Below are 18,772 nucleotides of genomic sequence, written 5' to 3'. Positions count from 1 at the left end.
TTGAAATTTCTTTCCTAAGCTTTTTGGGTTCTGGAAACGAAGTACAGAAGTGGAAAAGCACTCAACTCATTTGAAGACGGCTATCTCTGCAACGGAAGTAGAGCTCTTTTGTGGTATATATTCAGGTGCAAGAGGCCGACTCGAACACCGTGCATGCTTCAACAAACTGCCAGACACTCGCATTGAGCCACATTAATCTTAGCGACAATCTCCGCCTTCGCTCGAAGGTAAGTGCGTGGAACTTATTTCAATGTATGCGCCACCTGCTAAGCAAGTGCAGCCGCCCACATGTGGATTGAAGCCACCAGCCACCACTAACTTTAATTTTTTGTAGTGTTTTTTTTTTTTTTGTTTTTGTTCCTAACTTTTTCTCAAGCTTTCAAACACACTGCGGCCGACAGTCCGAAAATAAAAGTTGTCTTGTGGCTTCCAAAGTTTACGGTTAGGAAGTGTCTATGGTGCCATTGCCTAACAACCGCACACCATCATCGCTAGCAGTTTTTAAGCCAGTTCTTGTGGTTATTTTTTCTTCACCGTTGCAACAAAGTTTAAACTGGCTCTTTGCGGTTTGGCGGCTAAGATAAACTGCGGTTCTGCTGATATCGTTGGCATTGTGCTCGCTTACAGCGCTGAATGGACTTATTGGTCTTAGACATTTTCTCCAGCCTCTCGCTTCATTCCCAAGCTTCACTGTGCCATTCAACTTTCTCAGTTTGACTTTGTCGTCTGCTGGATTGTCCTTAAACTGCTGCCGCTGCTGGATTTTGTATTTCCATGTTGTTAAATTTTTTTTAGCTCAAGTGAAGAGCTCTGCGAAACTTTGTCGAAATTCTGCTATTTTTTTAGTTTTGTTGCTGTAGTGTATCGGTATGACTTTTCAAAATGTTGCTAGCAACAGTTTAAATTTCAGGTTTGTGTTTTCGTTTGACTTTTTGGAGAGTAAGCATCTCCGAGTGGTTGGCCACTTCGGTGTACTAGGTGCAGTTGGCTTTTATGTATATGAAAGCAGTTGAAAAATTTGCTCAATTAATTGTGGTGCAATGTACATACTACGACAGGTGGAGGGATTGGGTAATTTACTTTAATTTAGTTTGGAGACTACCCCGTTTTGGTTGCTTAATGAAGGTTGGTTGTGGTCTTTACAAATTAGCTTAAAATTTCATTGAAAGAAAATGGAAAATTCTATTTCGCGGTGATGGTTGGATTATTAAATAGAGCTSTAGTAATTTGAGTAATTAGAAGAGAAGAGACCAGCTGCGTCAAGTCTTAAGCGTAATGACAGTAATTTGGACAAATTTCAGTGCCTCCACTTTGAAGGCGATTTTCAGAGTGAACCAAATTTGAGATAATTAAAAAAGGTGACGGAATCATTCAATATGGCGGCATAGATAAGGTATAAGGAATTTTTAGTGTCCATGGAACTAGTTGTAGAAGCCTTAGCAGTGAACTCATAATTATTATGTTAAAAGTTTATGATTCGTATTTATTTCGTACAGTTTGAAGGTTTCGCAATACTTAATTGTCTATACGACATTCTCGACAAAAGAATGGTGAAGAAAATCAAAACCCGATAGAACGATCCATTAGGGTGCAAAGCTTCAAAAGTCATGTGCAAAACGATAGACCGGAAATTCCTATTAGCACTAGATAGAATAGACTGTAGGAGCATAACACTGTCTGGTGGCGACATACGCCCGCAGGATGGGGCTGACAGAAATAGAAGAATCCGGGAAATGTCTAGAGCAGGGCACCAGGAAAAATATGGAGCATCCTTTGTGAACTTATCCCACATTGACAAGACTACGCTGTAAGAATCTGGAGTTCCCACGGTATGATACACTGGAGGAGGTATCAATAGTGAGGCGGCAGAGTATGTTCAAATTCGCGTGAAGCGCAGGCACCCTAAAGGTTGACTTATTCCTTTGTACGTAGAAACTGAACTCGATCTGGTGTCGTAAAGAACAAAACTGGTATATGGGTCGATTATTGACCTACCAGTTTAACTTTTGAAATACTCAGAACGTTTTGTCATATGAGCGGTATTCATGTTGTTTGCGAGCTTTCCCATATCAACTGAAATAAATGCATTTCTGAGCACTGTAGTTATATATTTGAGGAATTATCCACAATATAGTATATTCGGGATTTGCCACCGATAAACTTCTCGTTATTCGCGTACGTAAAAATATAAAGACCACTCCGAGCCGTTCGATACCAAACGAAGTTCTAGGCAAGGCGACTACCTATCGTGCGACTACTTCAATCTACTGCTGGAGAAACTAAGTCGCTGCAGAGTCTCGCTTTAGCACAAGGCATAATCTTTTATAAGAGTGTAAAGCTGCTGGCTTACGCCGATGATATTGATACCATTGGCCTCAATAACCGCGCTGTCAGTTCTGCTTTCTCCAGACTGAATAAAGCAGCGAAACAAATTGGGTCTGGTAGTGAACAAAGACACGACGAAACATCTCCTGTCATGAAACAAACAATCGTCGCACTATCGACTGTCACTGTTGACAGTCATAACTTCGAAATCGTTGATAAATATGTCTATCTTGGAACCAATATTAACAGCAACGAAATCCAACGCAGAATAACCAAAATGTGCTACTTCGGACTGGGCAGACAACTGAATAGTAAAGTCCTCTCTCGTTGATCAAAAACCCAACGCTATAAGTCATTCATTATTCCCGATTTAGGGGCCTTTGCGCATGGGCAACGGCGAATACCGCTTTCAATGGAATGATCAGCTGTACGAGAAACATATGTATATGAAGACATTGACATATTGCAGCGAATTAAGAGCCTGCTCCTACGCTGGCTGGGACATATTGTTAGAATGGATGAAATCACGCTAGCTCAGTATTCGAAGGACCCGACTGCACTTGGTATTTTAAATTGGCAAGTAAAGAAAAAGAAAAGAACTAAGTACAAGGAGGACAACTTTTGTCCTCAGAACTCATCCTCCTCCTTCAGAACTCATCTTTTGGAGATACCTCAATCAGAGTGGCAAAATGCAGTGAAAATTTTGCCAAACGCGCAAAAGTGTATAGATCTGACATAAGATCTTTGAATATTTTTAAAAACAATAAAAATAAAATAACATTTGTTTTTTCCGCTGCCAATTGCAGCAAAAAGCAGAATCTTGCTAAAAACATTTGAATATCATTGGATTATAGTTAAAACATGTTGCATGTTGATTTATTGCTGGCCACTAAATTCTGCTTGACATGGCTGTTTGTATTTGACATAAATATATATTTGCCAAGAGTTATGTATGCGCATATATATGTAGATATAAACACCGTATATGCCAGTTTATTATAGTATGTTGTGACGTTTGATTGACATTTCACTGAGTTTAAATTCCCACACATTTGCACCAAAATAAGAAAGAAAAAAAAAAAAGACGAATCTTGCGCAATCGCTGGCTGTGAATTTGTTTTTCGGATTTGCTTAAACCTCCTGCCGGTTCGTTGCCCTAAACTTTTCCACTTTGACCAGACGAGGGAGCGGCCTGTCTGGCCGATTACCAGCTCAGCCGCAAGTCAAATACGCCCGCCAAAGCTTTTACTGCAGGCTTCACCCAAAGAGTTCGTTGACATCGTCAACTGGGTGACTGATTCGGGCACTTATTTATTGTCTTGCTTTTGATTTATTTTTTAAGCAGTTTTAAAACAACTTGCTTTCTCTTGTTGCTTTTATTGCGAGAGTTATTTGCACGGTTTTTATTCATTTGTTCCAATACAATTGTTGCCATTTAGTTTATTATTTTGCCGATGAAGGAATTGTTGAACTGCAAATTCAGCAAAATGGGAGCAAAACAAAAAGCATTCTCGCCAATGCAATAACGGTAGTTGGTGCAAATTTGCTTTCATTGTTGCTGAGCTGATGCTGTCAACAGGCCTCCACATTTAATCCATGCCATTGCTCTCCATTCCATTTGGTAGCAGTGACTGTGCGTTAATCCATTCCGTATTCCATTTTTATTATTTTATTATTTACAGTTAGTTGTATTTATTTGCTGGCATGCGGCATTATGTGGTAACTGCAATGTATTATGTTATTTAAAAGCTTACAATGCAATTTTTTATATTTAGCTTTCTGTGCAACTATTGCAGATATTTCGTTTAAATATTTGCCAGTTTCATTTTGTTAGCTCGTGCAGCTGTTGACCGAGATTCCGGCGACTTTTTAATTAAAATTTATGCGATACCATTGTTGTTGTGCAGACTGAATGCTATTGACGAGGTGAAAATTGGAATTTGTTATTGCCGTGTGCGTTGCATATTACTCATAGAGGCAAATGCTGGTAAACAGGGTTGCCATGGGCAGTAATTTCAGCTTTCTTTTTCTAGAACAGTTTATATTGGCAATGGAAAAGAATTCGCAATTCAATCTTCTCGCTTTATGGGCCGAGCTTTTCTACTTTCGAGCTCTGTCAAATACGAGTATCTCGAAGTTGTGCTAGAGAGCTACCTGAGCTGGAGGGAACACAATGAGAGCAGGACTTCTAAAGCGCTTCGAATCTGGAACGCTTGCAGCAGAGACATTGTCCCACATATTATATTGGCTTTACACAACTGTCAGCGATGCGGTGGTGTGGTGGAGAACATGATCGGAAATGTCATATGAACATATATACATTTAAGTAACGTATGAGGTAATGCTTATTGCCAGCCGAATTTTTTTGAAAAGCCATAAATGTACTCTCAGTAGGTAACTCGGTTTATATCATCTGGGCGTACAGTTATTTAGGAGTAAAAGGAAATGAAAAAGCAGACAAGTTGACCCGTTCGGGTGCTGCTCTTACCCTAGACCAATCAGCTCCTTCAAGTGTCGTTTAAAGCAATGAAACTCAGAGAACACTTCAGGTCTTGGAACACTAGCAACACGTGGCATGCCACAAAGCTCTTTTGGGATAGTGTAGATAATGTATGCACCAAAAAGTTTCCAATTCTAGACAATAATTTTGAGTATATAGACGCAAGGAGAACATAGTAACATTATACGGGTCATTATAAGGCACGCATCCTTAATATTCCACTTTTAGAAAATGGAAGATGTGGCATCGAGGGAATGCAGAACACGCRCGGATGATGATGAGATGCGGCATCCTTATCTATGCGAATGCCTAGCCCTCAAAAGGGTAAGACGGAATATATTGCACGATTTTCAATACTCCAACTTAAGAGACGTTTGGCAGCCGGAATGAAAAAAATCAGTATTTTTACCAAATCCATTGAGTTGCTGGATGAGGCTTCATTTGGTTAGCAACTGGGAGCAGAAAGGGCCAACTAATTGGCTAAGTGCAGCCGTTTGCGGTCTGGCGCTTACGCGCCTCCCTTTTCAGCGAACCAAGCACGGTAAAGAGCCACAAGGGGCTCCTTACCTTGTATCATCGTCATAAGATCAAATTTGAACCGGACTAACAAAATAATTTATTACAACTTTACGTATTTTAATAATAGAAAATACATTAAAGTCATAGTCATAGATTAAAGTACCAAGTGCGCACGAATGCCTCTTCTTCTTATTTATTTATGATATTTTCAGCTGCTTATATTGCTGACCACTTTTTTCCTACGCTTCGATATGTAAGTATGTGTGTTGCCATGACTTTTGGTAATAATGACTGCCAGCGATTTGTGCCCAAGGCAGCCATCCGTTTTTCCTCGAATCGAAGACCTTTTTGTGCGATGATGAAAGTTATTTTTGCTTTTAACGAAGACCTTTTTGCGGCTTACACTTGAACGAGCTGCAAGAAATGGCCGTGATATGCGAGATCCAAAGTCGGAAGCAGCAAGAACAACAAAAGCAAAAGTATACGAGACAAAAATGTTAGCCGCATATACTCGAAATTATTTCAGCTATTTGTTGAGCATTTCGGATAAAAAGGAACATTCAACGAGAGTGTAAGAGCGTGCGTGGTTGCATGTGTGTACTGCACGTAATTACAGAACTATTTTAACCACAAAGCGGTCTCCCAGGGAGAGGGATTTCTCAAATATGATAAACTATTCTTAAACGACAAATTGTTCATCTCTCCAGCTGTGCTTGTGTTTGTGGGCGCACAAAATTTCTGATTCCATGCAACTGGACAGGGGAAAATAATGTAATTAAAAGTAATCATTACCCACGAAAGATGTGGTCATAAACATTTAGCTCTATTTTGACTGTCAGAATGTTTGATAAAAGTAAGCAGTTGGACTTTGAAAAGAGTGCACAAAGAAAAAAATTTAATAGTAATTAAAAGTAATCATTACCCACGAAAACTGCGCTCATATAYCTGAAAGCAACTCTATCGAAACTGTAAATATGTTGATAAAAGTATACRGTCGGACGTTTACRAAAATTCCAAAAAAATTGCAATAGTAATTAAAAGTAATCATTACCCACGAAATATGCGCTCATAAATACTAATGTGAATCCAACTTTATTTGATCTATGAAAACGCTGCCAGAAGTAGAGAGTTGAACGTTTTAGAAAATTGAAAAAATGTCAATAGTAATTAAAAGTAATCATTACCCACGAAATATGCGCTCATAAATACTAATGTGAATCCAACTTTATTTGATCTATGAAAACGCTGCCAGAAGTAGAGAGTTGAACGTTTTAGAAAATTGAAAAAATGTCAATAGTAATTAAAAGTAATCATTACCCACGAAAGGTATGAGCGCACCTTATTAAGTCAACACTATTGAAATCTTAGAAACTTTGGTAAAAGTAAAGAGTTGGACGCTGAAGAAAATGTAAAAAAATTGCACTGGTAATTAAAAGTAATCATTACTCACGAAAGGTGCGCTCATACATATTAAGCCAAATTTATCAGAACTATAAAAACGTTGGTRAAAAAAGTTGTTGAAAAAACTGCACAAAGATAAAAAATATTAATGGTAATTGAAAGTAATCATTACCCACGAGTTGCTTCCATGGAACTAGTTAAAGGGTAGTTTATAACTAGTTGCTAAARCTACATGGTTTTCAGTCCACGCATACACGTACAAACATTACTTACAATAATTTGCACAATGACCATGCGAACGGGTGCTGCAGCCCAGTCAATTAAGCAAATTGCATGAGTTGGCATTTTACAGTGAAACCATGGGCGGTGTTATAACAATCMGAACCCTTGCCGTTTGTATATGAAACAGTTTATTCGGTCATACGCAATATCAACAGAATTACTGCAATCCTATTACCATTACCACATTTAGACAATTACCGGCATTGGTCAGTGCGTTTAATGGACCGACCGAATAGTTCACCTACGCCCCAACAATTTCCCCCAAATCTAAATTCCCTCCCCAGCAGCGGTATTTATGGCAAAGCCATTGACACACACACACACGAATGCGACGATGTTTCTTTGATAGTATTGGTGGTATGCGAGTGAAATTTGAGAAAAATTTGCTCATTCAAGTTGAAATATTCGATTTGGCTATAATTTGCCTGCAGAAATAAAACAAAAGACAATTTGTTCGACTTGAAAAAAAAAAAAAATGGTTAGCAACAACAATGGTTATGTTATTGTGTAGACACAACCAAAAATAGTTATGAATTCGAAGTGAAGGCGGCAAAGCCGCTCGTAAATTACCGTTCCGGTTTGAGGTTTAGCAAATGTGTGTTTTTACATACGAATGCCTAGGAATCTGCATAACTGTGCATGCAAGAATGGATGGGCACAAAGATAAAAATAATAATTTTCTCTGTTGCCTTTGAGCTGCTTCAGTTGAGTGCTTTCGTCGGAGGATGTCTTCAATTTACTTGCTGACTTACATTAAATTAGTTTGTTGCTATTGTTTTTGTTTTTTAATAGGGTTCGGCATTTTAATTGATTGCTTAGTTGTGTTTTCAAAAATTTCGAACTATGATTATGTGCGTGACGGCAAAAGGTATTGAAATTCGTTGTAAATACTGTACACTATGTATAAGGTAAGCTAGTTGGAAAGCTTTTAGAAGATAAGCTGAGACAGGTGGCAAGCTGGTTTGCATGATTTGAGGTCAACGAATATACAACATGTGTCTACAAATTTTCTATCGCAATAAAATTTAAAATTATATCCTTCAAGCAATGGCTATTTATTGTGAGTACATTTAAGTGGAGCTTTTAATACTGTTGTCGGCAGAACTTCATGGCTTTTGAAAGTTTTAAAATTTATGATATAATGACTACATAGGAGCGTTTAAGATATTCATGATGTTTAATACACTTGTTACAAGTGTAGGTTGTGCCGGCCTTCAGCGAGTGACTTTTAATGGCTTCAGTCGGCTCATAGCGCGTTTCTCGAAGTGGATGTTTCACTTTGACAAACGGAAAAAAGTCTAAGAGTGCCAAATCTGATAAAGATGGTGGCTGAGTGATGGATTTCGTTTCGTGGCTTGCTAGTTCGCTCGACGGCCACATATTYGATCTTTTACGTTGAATTGCTTTACACAGATCCCTAAAACGGCTTAGTATATTCTTTMTTGACCGTTTGTCTCTGTGAAATGAATTGATGGTGACACTTCAAGATAATTGAAGAAGACGATTAACATCACTTTGATTTTTGACCGATTTGATATGATTTTTTTGGATTTCGTTACTCAATTTCGTAGTGTCATTCGGTAGATTGTTGGATGCTTTCGACGCCATATTAACAAAACTCATGTCTCGTCAGCAGTAGTGATGATGTAGAATTCCAAGCTACTTTGTGAAGTATCTCTTTCGTGTCCTTTACTCGACATCACTTGTGTAGTTGCAGGCCTTTTGGTACGGATCATATCAGCACTCTCTAATGAACCGTTACTTTAACTTTTTCCATGTTATTGTCACTTATCGACGTGCTGGTTTCGAACTTCTTCATAGTCGGCCAATGAGACGTCTGTTCCATCGTCATCGAATGGGAAATCGGGTTCACCATCTCACGGTATTATGCTTTCACTGCCATACAGCAGGCTGGAGAAGTGCTCCCCCCATAATTTTAGTATGCTCTGAGCATCAGATCACCTCGGGGGATTCTAAAACAGTTCTTGAAAGCTTCTGTTAGTCCCCGCATCTTTTTGTAGATTTCCCAAAATCAATGGTTTCGTTTACAACTATACGTAAGGAGTTTGAAATGTCGTCCACAGTTCCCTTACGCCGAGTTGCTGACAAATGCTCTCAGAGAGCAGGAGTGCAAGTYGAGTAGAAAATCGTTCGATTGTCTGCTACGATTGTAGCTTCTCGACGTAAAATCTTCCTTGTGTTTGTTGATGTGCGCTTTTTGCTGCACAGAGGCAGTTGTGTACTACAAGATAGTAGTCCAAGTCGAGATAGGGACGTCGGAGCGTAAGCAAGTCTAAAACACTGGAGATGTGTCTTCCATCTATTACAACATGATCGATCTGGTTGGTGGCTTTTAGATCCGGAGACAGTTAAGTACGTAGCTTGATAAAGTTTCTTATTCTGGAATCTAGTACTACAAATAACCATATTTCGGGTCCCGGCGAAATCAATCAGCTTCAACCCATTTGTGGATGTTTCATCATGGAGGCTGAATTTGCCGACCGTAGTGTTAAAGATTCCTTCTTTATTCACCCTGGCGTTAAAGTCGCCAAGCATGATTTTAACATCGCGGTGCGGACAGCTCTCATAAGTTCACTCCAAGCGCTCATAGAATGCATCTGTGGTCACATCGTCCTTCTCTTCCGTTGGGGTGTGGGCGCAAATCAGCGATATGTTGAAGAACTTCGCTTTGATGCGGATTGTAGCTAGATGTTCATCCACCGGAGTGAATGCCAGGACTCGGCTACGGAGTCTCTCTCCCACCACGAATCCCACACCAAGCTTGCGCTACTTTATATGGCCACTGTAGTAAATTCCATAAGGACCTACTCGTCTCCGTTTGCTTGTCCCGTCCGTCGCACTTCTTGATCTGTGATGACCTTATTTTTACTAATACATAAACTAACCCTTAATACGTCGGCGGGTTCCAAATCCTGCACACATCTCTGGGGAGGGATTGCATTTTAGTGTCTTGCTGCAAATAATACTAAGTGTGGTAATGCATAACAAAGCTTTGAATTGCCTTCGCATCCTCCGTATTCTCCAAATCTGGTCTCAGCGATTATTTCCTGTTTTGAGTTCTCAAAAAAATGCTCGTTGGAAAAATGTTTCGTCGAATAGAGAGGCAATCGCCGACACTGAGGCGTATTTTGAAGCAAAGGACAAAGCGTACTACGAAAATGGTATTGAAAACGTGGAAGGGTCGCTATAAGCAGTGTATCAAGCTTGGGGGAACTATGATGAATAAAAAAAAAATGATTTTTTTCAAAAAAATGTCTCCTATTTTAGTAGGCCGGTGACTTTTCAATTGACTTGTGACTCTTTATTCGGGGAAACAAATAGAACCGCAAACTGCTTTCTARCTTTTAATTTGAGTATCTTGTGGTAGTAGCTGGCTACCTTTATTAAATAGCCAAAGCATTCAAAAAACATTAAATTCGTAAATAAATAGAGGCAAAGTTATCTGTATTGTAAAATAATATAAATATTATATTTAATAATAGTATTTGTGTGCAATTAACTTTTTGCTTGGTTACAACTAAACAAAAATATTAAATTGTCATTTCAAGACAATTTGTGGAAGCCATTAAAGACAAAAATATACATACAAATATATACAGTGGCTAACAAAACTTTCTCTTGTGAAACTGCAAATTTAGATTAAAACTTTCTTTTAGCAAATGTCAGAAGTAATTCAAAACTTTGCCGCAAAAATGTAATTTTTCGGTTTCTAATATCAAATTATTTAAGCAARAGATAGAAAAAAAAACAAATACATRCATGAATGTGACATATTCAAATTATGACTGTCACTTGCTTGTCAACGGGAAGAATTTTGCTAATTATATATGTGTGTATGTGCGTGTATATGTGTAGATTTTAGCAAGTCTGCAAGAGCAGAGTAAACCGGAATTAATTTAATTTTCGCAGCAGCATGCTCAAATACATACACACTATGTAGACATATGTAGATATGTAGATGTGGTTGCGGATTGTAATGATTAAGCACACACACAGACACATTTGCGTATGCATGTATGTACATAATGCATTTTAAATTGTCAAATTGAATTTCCGAGCGAAACAAATTAAAAGACAATTTTCTGAATTAACAAACAACCCCCGAAGTGATAGTCCRTGCACACAGAGACACGGTAGCATGCGATCGAAATGAACGACAAATGAAGTCAACAAAAGAGGAAATGTTATAATTAAAATATTGGAAATATGGCAACAATGCTCGCAGCGATATTTAAAGCTTTTGAATGGCCAAACCAAAGCAACTTACATTTTAATGGGTTGCGGAAAGCTTTTAGGATTTCAGATGCTGAAATTACGATTCGTTTTAGTGCCACAAACAAAACCAAGCTACATAAGGACATAACAAAGGCATGTCAACAATAACACAACAGCAACAGCAGCAAGACTAMAGCGAAAGCGAATGTATACTTTTTTAGTTTGTGTGAGTGCGTTAATTTAGTGGTGAGTAGCGGTTGCAGCGTGGGAMGTAATGATACGATATGTAYAAGTGTCTACGACTGCTCTTGAATGCTAGCAAACAATTGCCAAGTAAAGCCACATGTAATCACATACAAACATACATGCATAGGCACTAGCTGCGTGTGTCCGACAACAAAATCTTATGACAAAGCAGCAGCTCAGTTATCTCTTACCCAACGCGTTGGTAAGACGCTTTGTCTATGCTGCTTTTTACAGCGCTTAAATAGTTGTAGCATCCTTTATGGTTACCGTCGTCAAAACCGTTGCCACTGACAAATGCAGAAATGCCGACAAAAAAGGGAAAGGAATTTGTGTATTTAAGTTTCCAGACAGCACTTGCTCAGGTGCACAATTAATGTAACTCTCTGGTCTGGAAAGTGAAGTTTTGTTATGTTATATGAAAATCGGGAAAAACATTAACTTCGGCTACACTGAAGCTGCAATATCGTAAATATTTTTTCATAAAAAGGGTATGAAAATATCTTTTACTTGATTTTGATCGATCAATTTGAATCTATTCGGAGTTTAYAACATTCTTTTGGAGTTTAATTTATGCCAAATATCGAAATTTCCTGGAGATATCTCTTAAAAAAGTTTTCTACACAAGAACTGGATTTTGGTCGAATAGTGGGTTTGGCAGCTATATTTTACARAGATCTGATCTGAAAAATTTGTGCGAAGATTGTAGCGCTGCCTCTGGCCACAATCCATGCTAAATTTCGTGAAGATAACTTGTGAAATAAAAAATGGTACGATTAGTTCATATGAAGGCAGTATCTATATAGGAGGCTGCAGCAGAGGAATGGTTGTTGACAACAGCTGATGTGGCGACGTTACGAGTTTTCGAGCGAAAGGTTCTGTGGAAGAGTTATGGTTCTTTGCGCATTGGCAGCGGCGAGCATTGTGTTCGGTGGAACTATGAGTTCTACGAGATATATAACGACATTGGCACAGTTCAGCAAATTAAGAGGCAGCGGCTCCGCTGTCTAAGTCATATAGTTCGAAGGGAGGAAAACACTCCAGCGCTGAAAGTATTCGACGCAGTACGCGCCGGGGGAAGCCGAGGAAGACCTACAATCTGTTGGAAAGRCCRGGTKGAACTTGGCTRTAGTTGGAATCTYCAATTGGTGTYAAAYTGMGAAAATACTGGGGCTCTATTGCCAACTCGGCTATRACCGCGTAAGTGGTGTATACGCTAATAAAGTAGAAAAAACCTTTAGAACTGTACTCTGCACGAAACTGTACTTTATATACTCGCAGCTTATTTCTCGAACTAAGATGTATTGGTAAGATATTGGTTCGCTATAGGTCCTTTGTTGTGCTTATGCAGGACTGGCAGCGAAAAAAAAAAAAACGAGTAAGCAGTAAAGCGTGGAAAATATTGAAGCAACTGGAGAGCTAAACCTGGAACAACTAGTAGCGTAAAGAGCTTAGAATYGATCGGCGTAACTAACTAAAACAGTGAAATTAAAATTAAACCCCTTGGCTTGACCAAAAGTGTGCCACAAGSTTAAGTCCACTGGTAGCATTATTGGTCACTTATACGAAACAAAATGGCTGCCGCAACAACACACTGCACTCTTGAGACTAAATGAACCATCTGACACTTTTGAAAGAGTTGTTTAACGTTTAGTTGTGTTTCGAGCAAGAAGAYGACGTTGATGTGGCAACATAGTGAAAGACAACAAGTCAGCGTACGACTTGGCGTTGATTGCGCTGCCCACAGCGAAGAGCCAAAAGGAATGTGAAATCACGAACCACTCCGCTGCACTGAAACGATTGAAATGTCACATTGTGGCCTACTTCAGTTCGATTGCCCATCCAATGCTACAAGTCGACACGTCTACTCTGAATACAAGTGAGGCTGAGGCTTACAGCGAGCAAAGTCGAGAGTTCATCAGTCGCTGGGTAAAACAAATGTGTGTTTGCTCAAGGACAACGCACCAACACATTGTTTGTATGTTTACTGTGGGTTCAAGTGATAGACAACAGGTCAGCCAGACGAACGAACAGACACACAGACATTGCGGCACCAGCGTAAAATGCTGTAAACCGTGCGTGCAGCGTGCCATGTTTGTTGAAATGTCGTTGTGTCTTATAAGCTGTGCGCTTCGACAAACACAGTGGGCGTAACACACACAGTTGCGTACACGAATCCTCAATTGACCGCTCTTTCAACAAGGTTTTCGGTCATCGCACATATTTRCTTAGTAAGCTTAGTACGCGCCATGGCCAAGCCTATATATATACCTATATATGTGTGTAGTATATTCCGCTAAATATTTGCCTATTTGCCTTTTGTGTGTTGAACGGTTCAAAAAAAAAAATATATATATAAAGTAAATGAATGACAACTTACCGCCCAAGACGCCGCTTATGTAGCTGCCTGTCAGATTGCCRCCACGTCCAGCCTTACGCAGCAGCGCATCGTCGATGAGTAGCAGGCGCGTCGAAGCGAAGGGATCCGGTTTCACGGGCCCTTCATACAAGTTCATGTCATCATGATTTTTAAATAAATTGTGACGCGTAATGACATCCTCCATGCCGGCGCGATGCAGCTCGGGTATGAGGCGCAGCCAAATCGAGAGCTGGTGTGCGCGGAAATGGTTCTTGATGCGTGGCTTCATGCCTGAAACGAGCAAAAAGGGAGAAGGAGTTGTAGAAATAGGTTAAAGCTGCATGGGTATGACAACAGTTGAAAAAGATAAAGCACTTCATCTTCTTTTTGCTGTATAAAAGGAAAAAGGTTACTTCTTAACATACAAAGTCACCAGCAAAGAAATGCTTTCAAATACATACAGACATACAAAAATATTATATAAGTTATGAATTTATGACAATAAAACCACAAGTTTTTGCTTGCGGTTTTGACTTTCCAATCGGAGCGGATTATCCCTTTCTAGATAAATTGAGATAACATAGAGACGGCGTTTGTTGTTTTCTTTGTCTGCGCTGGTTTGGGTGTGTGGCGGCGGATGACAAAGAGAAATGAACTTGACATTGAGCAAGGCGACATACACTTTTCTCCCTTTGGTGTTATAACTTAATATTGGAAAGTGCATGAGTTTGTGTAAAATAATAATGGATTAGAAAGTGTGTGCGTAGATATGGAGTAGTATATAGTGTATTATCCGTGCWGGCGCTTAGTGCTTAGAATTGAAATAAACTTGGGGAACGTTGCGGGGGTGCGCAAAAGCGTAGACTAACCCTTACCGGAAAGAAATTATGCAATAAAATTTAAAAAGTGTGACAATATTTATTTTCAACGAGCTAGCGAAGGGACGTGCCGTTCATGTGAGAGGTCCATACTCCGCTGTTAACGATAACATCGAAAGAGATGCCTTAATAACATTTTACAGGCATCAGGGAGATAACAGATGATTTCAGCAGCACTTATGTATCGATTCAATATATTTCGATTCATGTTTCGATTATGAAGCAAGTAAAAGCTGTACTATTAGCAAAAAACTTGCATATACAAAAATGTTGTCGATAGAGGTGGTAAAATCACCGCATGACAACACAGCTGGGGACTCTTTATACATACGTCAAAGACATCATTAATCGTGACAGGACGTGGGTTTACCAATATGACGGTGAAATTATTCAATAATCTAGCGCAGGTCGCTACAAAAATGAGCCGATAACGGAAAAGGCAAAATTCGTTGAAGGCACTGAAGGCCATGCCGCCGTCCCGCCGAGGATTGTAACAAGTTTATGGAAAATTGGATGAAACAGTGACATGCTTGTACTTGTATTGGATCAAAAAGAGTAGTCATCATAAGCGATAATAAAGCATTGTATGGAATTACGTAAACATTTAGTTTTCCTTATCACTCCTTGTCACATATGATGAGATATTATATGCGAGTTTGAGCAAATAATGTGAGGCTTGAGTTTTGCGACTGCAAAATATTGATTTTTGCATTGTCCTATTTCATGCTGTAATAGCTCGAGAATATTGTTCTAAGTGCTCAAGTTGATTCGAGATAGTTTTATGGATACAGATGTGAATGGTTGATCTCTCGAGCGAGAAACGGCTGGAAATGATGTCGCATTGATATTTTCCAAAAAAATCTTTGTAAAATATCTAGCTCAGGAATAATAAAACAAAAAAAAAAAAAAAAATTAAAACCAAATTTAATTTTTTATATGAAAAAAAAAAGTTATGGGAAAAAGAACGTTTTTTGATCGAGGCAGCACGTGTAACCCCTTAAGCATTTTGTGTCAAACTGGGTAAATTTTCGAAGAATTGTAATCTTTCAAAATTGAAATCCTCAGCATCGAAATTTAATGGATTTTGGGTTTGCAAGATGGGTCATGTCTTTGCTAGCGTTAGCCTATAAATATCCCTGAAAGTCTTGGTTTTAGTATTTGCTACCGTAAGCCATATGAGTTTGCATGTCTTTAATCATCATTTTGAGATTGAAAATTATCGTGTGTGCATGTTGCTCATCGCAAAAAGTTTCGATCTTGATAAAAAGTATTACAATTTAGATAAGAACAAAATTGTTCATAMAACAACGGTCTGTAATAAAATAAATGAAATAAATGTGAAACACGCGAACTTTACGCACTTCACTCATCAGTGCACGTGTGTAGTTCCATCAGAGGTGCATTAGCATGTACAAAGCAAGTTTGTAAGTGCCATATGTTAACTGCTAATCTAAAGCCGGAAGCCAAGTATTATTTCACCTTCTCTGAATCGWGAATTCGAGATAATGCCATGACATGCGCTACATGATCAAACGAACACATTTGCACCTGTGCGATGAGCACTAGAAGGGGCTGCAGTTTACATAAGCATATGTGTGTTGGTAATACCTACATACTTGTATATCTCGTGCTGGAATATTCGAATTTATCAACATTTATGCGCATATCAATTTGAACAGCAACGCAAGCTCCACATCTTTTAATTTCTCACACTTTTTCTTGTTGCTACGCGGCTTCCGTACGCAACTTTCGCCAGCTTTAAAGCAATAACTTGCCGGTAGCGAGCATTTGCATATTTCCATGTGTGTATATGTGCCTAACTTGGAGTTTTATTTTCGTTAAAACTTTTGTTGCTTAATTTTAAAAGTTCGTTTTGAGGTTGGCGTGACACACCGTGAAATGCGAAGAGGCGGTAAGCATACATACAAGGCCTATAAGGAGAGATTATCGCGGGAATTTCAAGATGAGGCAGCACGGGTGCCATGAAATGTGTGTAGCTGACTACAGTACAGGGAGTTTGGCACGTCACTGCCACATCTGCTTTACGGCTTATCGTATCAAGCAGCAAATTTAATCCCAGGCGGCATATGCTTGGCGCAAATGTGTACAAATTTGAATATTTTCGTATTGCGAATGCATATGTAACTCATGTATTTGTGGCATTTAAGCATGACAGCGCTTATGCTACACGGCCTACCAGTCTCTAGCGGGGTTGCTGTTACGTTGTTTGCGGCACACCACTCGCTCCGCCGCAATCCAGCTTTACATGCAGCCCAACTCAAAGCCGCAGTTTTGATTTCTATACCCAAAGGGGTTAGCCGCATTTACTTGGTATGTACATATAGTATATGTAGCTGCATGTGTGTAGGGTTACCTATATTTTCCTTTGATACAGCATGTACTATACCTTGACTGTTGGCATGTACTAGTAACCTCAAAACACCTGGAGAGCTCAACTGATTACCTGTGAGTTTTGCAGCGAAAATCGATGTTTATTTCCACCACAATGACACAGTGGCTTGCTAGGTGACTGCGTCGGGATATTGATCGGAAAAGTATTTCTGTAGTAAAATTCTGCTCAAATCATTGTTTATACGATGAATTCTGCTGTSTAAGCCTACCAGTGGATGTGAAGCGGAAATTGCTAAATATTGTGGCAAATTTATAGACTTGCGTTTTTAGGGGGATCGATAGCTAACCGATAGCTAACCGATAACGCAGGTTGAACAAAATTTCAARTTCTTTGAGTATGAAACTCTTCAAATTGAAAACTCATGTCAAGCTTTGATTGTACTAGGGCCACTAAGCAATAATATGTGAATAAAGAAATTGAACATCAGGTTTTCTTATGACATCCAAATATTATATATATTTTGTTAAAAAATATAGRCCGCAGTGCGTATATTTAGAGAMATTATTGCTTAATATGGAACAGAATTTTTGGCTTCTGGAAGGTATTTTTCAAGACTCCAATAATAATTTGTTAGCAATCCTGTGCTCCATTTCCTTTGATGACATTTCTCTATTAAGGAAATAATCTAAGAAAACCTCTCGCATTGTTCGTCCACTGACAGCATTCAAATTTTACCGGAAGAAATTCAGCTAAGAATCCAGCATATGTAATTTTAAGAGCATATTGCACCCAATTTCCCCTCAAGAGGTGAATTTTTATACCTKCTTCTATAAAGTTAGTTTCTTCCTTCTTATTTGAGAAATTTAATGCTTGTTAGTTATTATATTTAGTTATMGATTTATCGCAATTTTAGTAGCTTTCAACATAACCGTTATAGGGGCAGTGTGCGTAATTATGCTACACGTTGCTAGGGCTTTTCAGCAGTTGTCAACCGTTACACAACRAATGGCAAGCATCAAAGCAGCCTACCAGCAAGCGTGCATGTCATGGCGTATACGTAATTAGGGAAATCTCCACGGTTGCTGCGTTTGAGACCGCACGTGCTWGCAGCCGTGTGAGTACTTCATCGAGCAGCATATAAGCGAGAAGTTGTTGTAGCAAATGCTGTCTGCGCTCGCCGTGCGTAAATCAATCGGCTCCGCATGTGTGTGTGTTGGCAAATCTCGCTGTGAAGATGAGATAAGGCGAAATTAATAATGCACCATTTACTATATATGTATTTCCGTATTGTTGCTGGCAGTTTTTCGCATCGTTTTGTCTATTTGCTCTCTCCACTTATTTAAAATTGGTTATTGTTGTTTTTGTAATGTGGTTTATTTGGATTTTTCGCACAAGTCGTGAATGTATGGGTATGCAAATAGTTATATGAYTTATTTATAGCTGCAGCTGTTATAATGTTGTTGTAGTTCAAACTTATGCAATACAAATTTTATGTTTTAAAATACATAAATTAGAAGAAGATAACCTTAAAAAAAGGCCAAGCAACCTTTATTTGAWACAATGTCCGCCTGTCACCGTTTCTAACACTCCAACGAAACATCACTGCGGCTTGAAATTCTCAAAAGAAAATGTTGCTGACTCAGGCATTTTCTGTGACGAGTTGCAGACACAGCCAG

General features: G+C 39.0%; 1 protein-coding gene across 1 annotated transcript in view; it reads right to left on the bottom strand.

The window, feature by feature from the left end:
- Positions 1–18,772, bottom strand: part of LOC108977814 (neuroligin 4-like) — a 117,751-nt gene that overhangs the window by 58,342 nt on the left and 40,637 nt on the right. Inside the window, exon 8 of the mRNA XM_018947734.1 lies at positions 13,887–14,156. Within this exon, the coding sequence (XP_018803279.1) occupies positions 13,887–14,156 (270 nt within the window). The remainder of the gene's footprint in view (positions 1–13,886; positions 14,157–18,772) is intronic.

The sequence above is a fragment of the Bactrocera latifrons genome, unplaced genomic scaffold, assembly GCF_001853355.1.
Source record: "Bactrocera latifrons isolate USDA-ARS-PBARC rearing strain unplaced genomic scaffold, ASM185335v1 scaffold_96, whole genome shotgun sequence".
In the NCBI taxonomy this organism is placed as follows: Eukaryota; Metazoa; Arthropoda; class Insecta; order Diptera; family Tephritidae; genus Bactrocera; species Bactrocera latifrons.
Note: the sequence above shows the minus strand (reverse complement) of the source record. Positions and strands in the feature narration are given on the sequence as shown.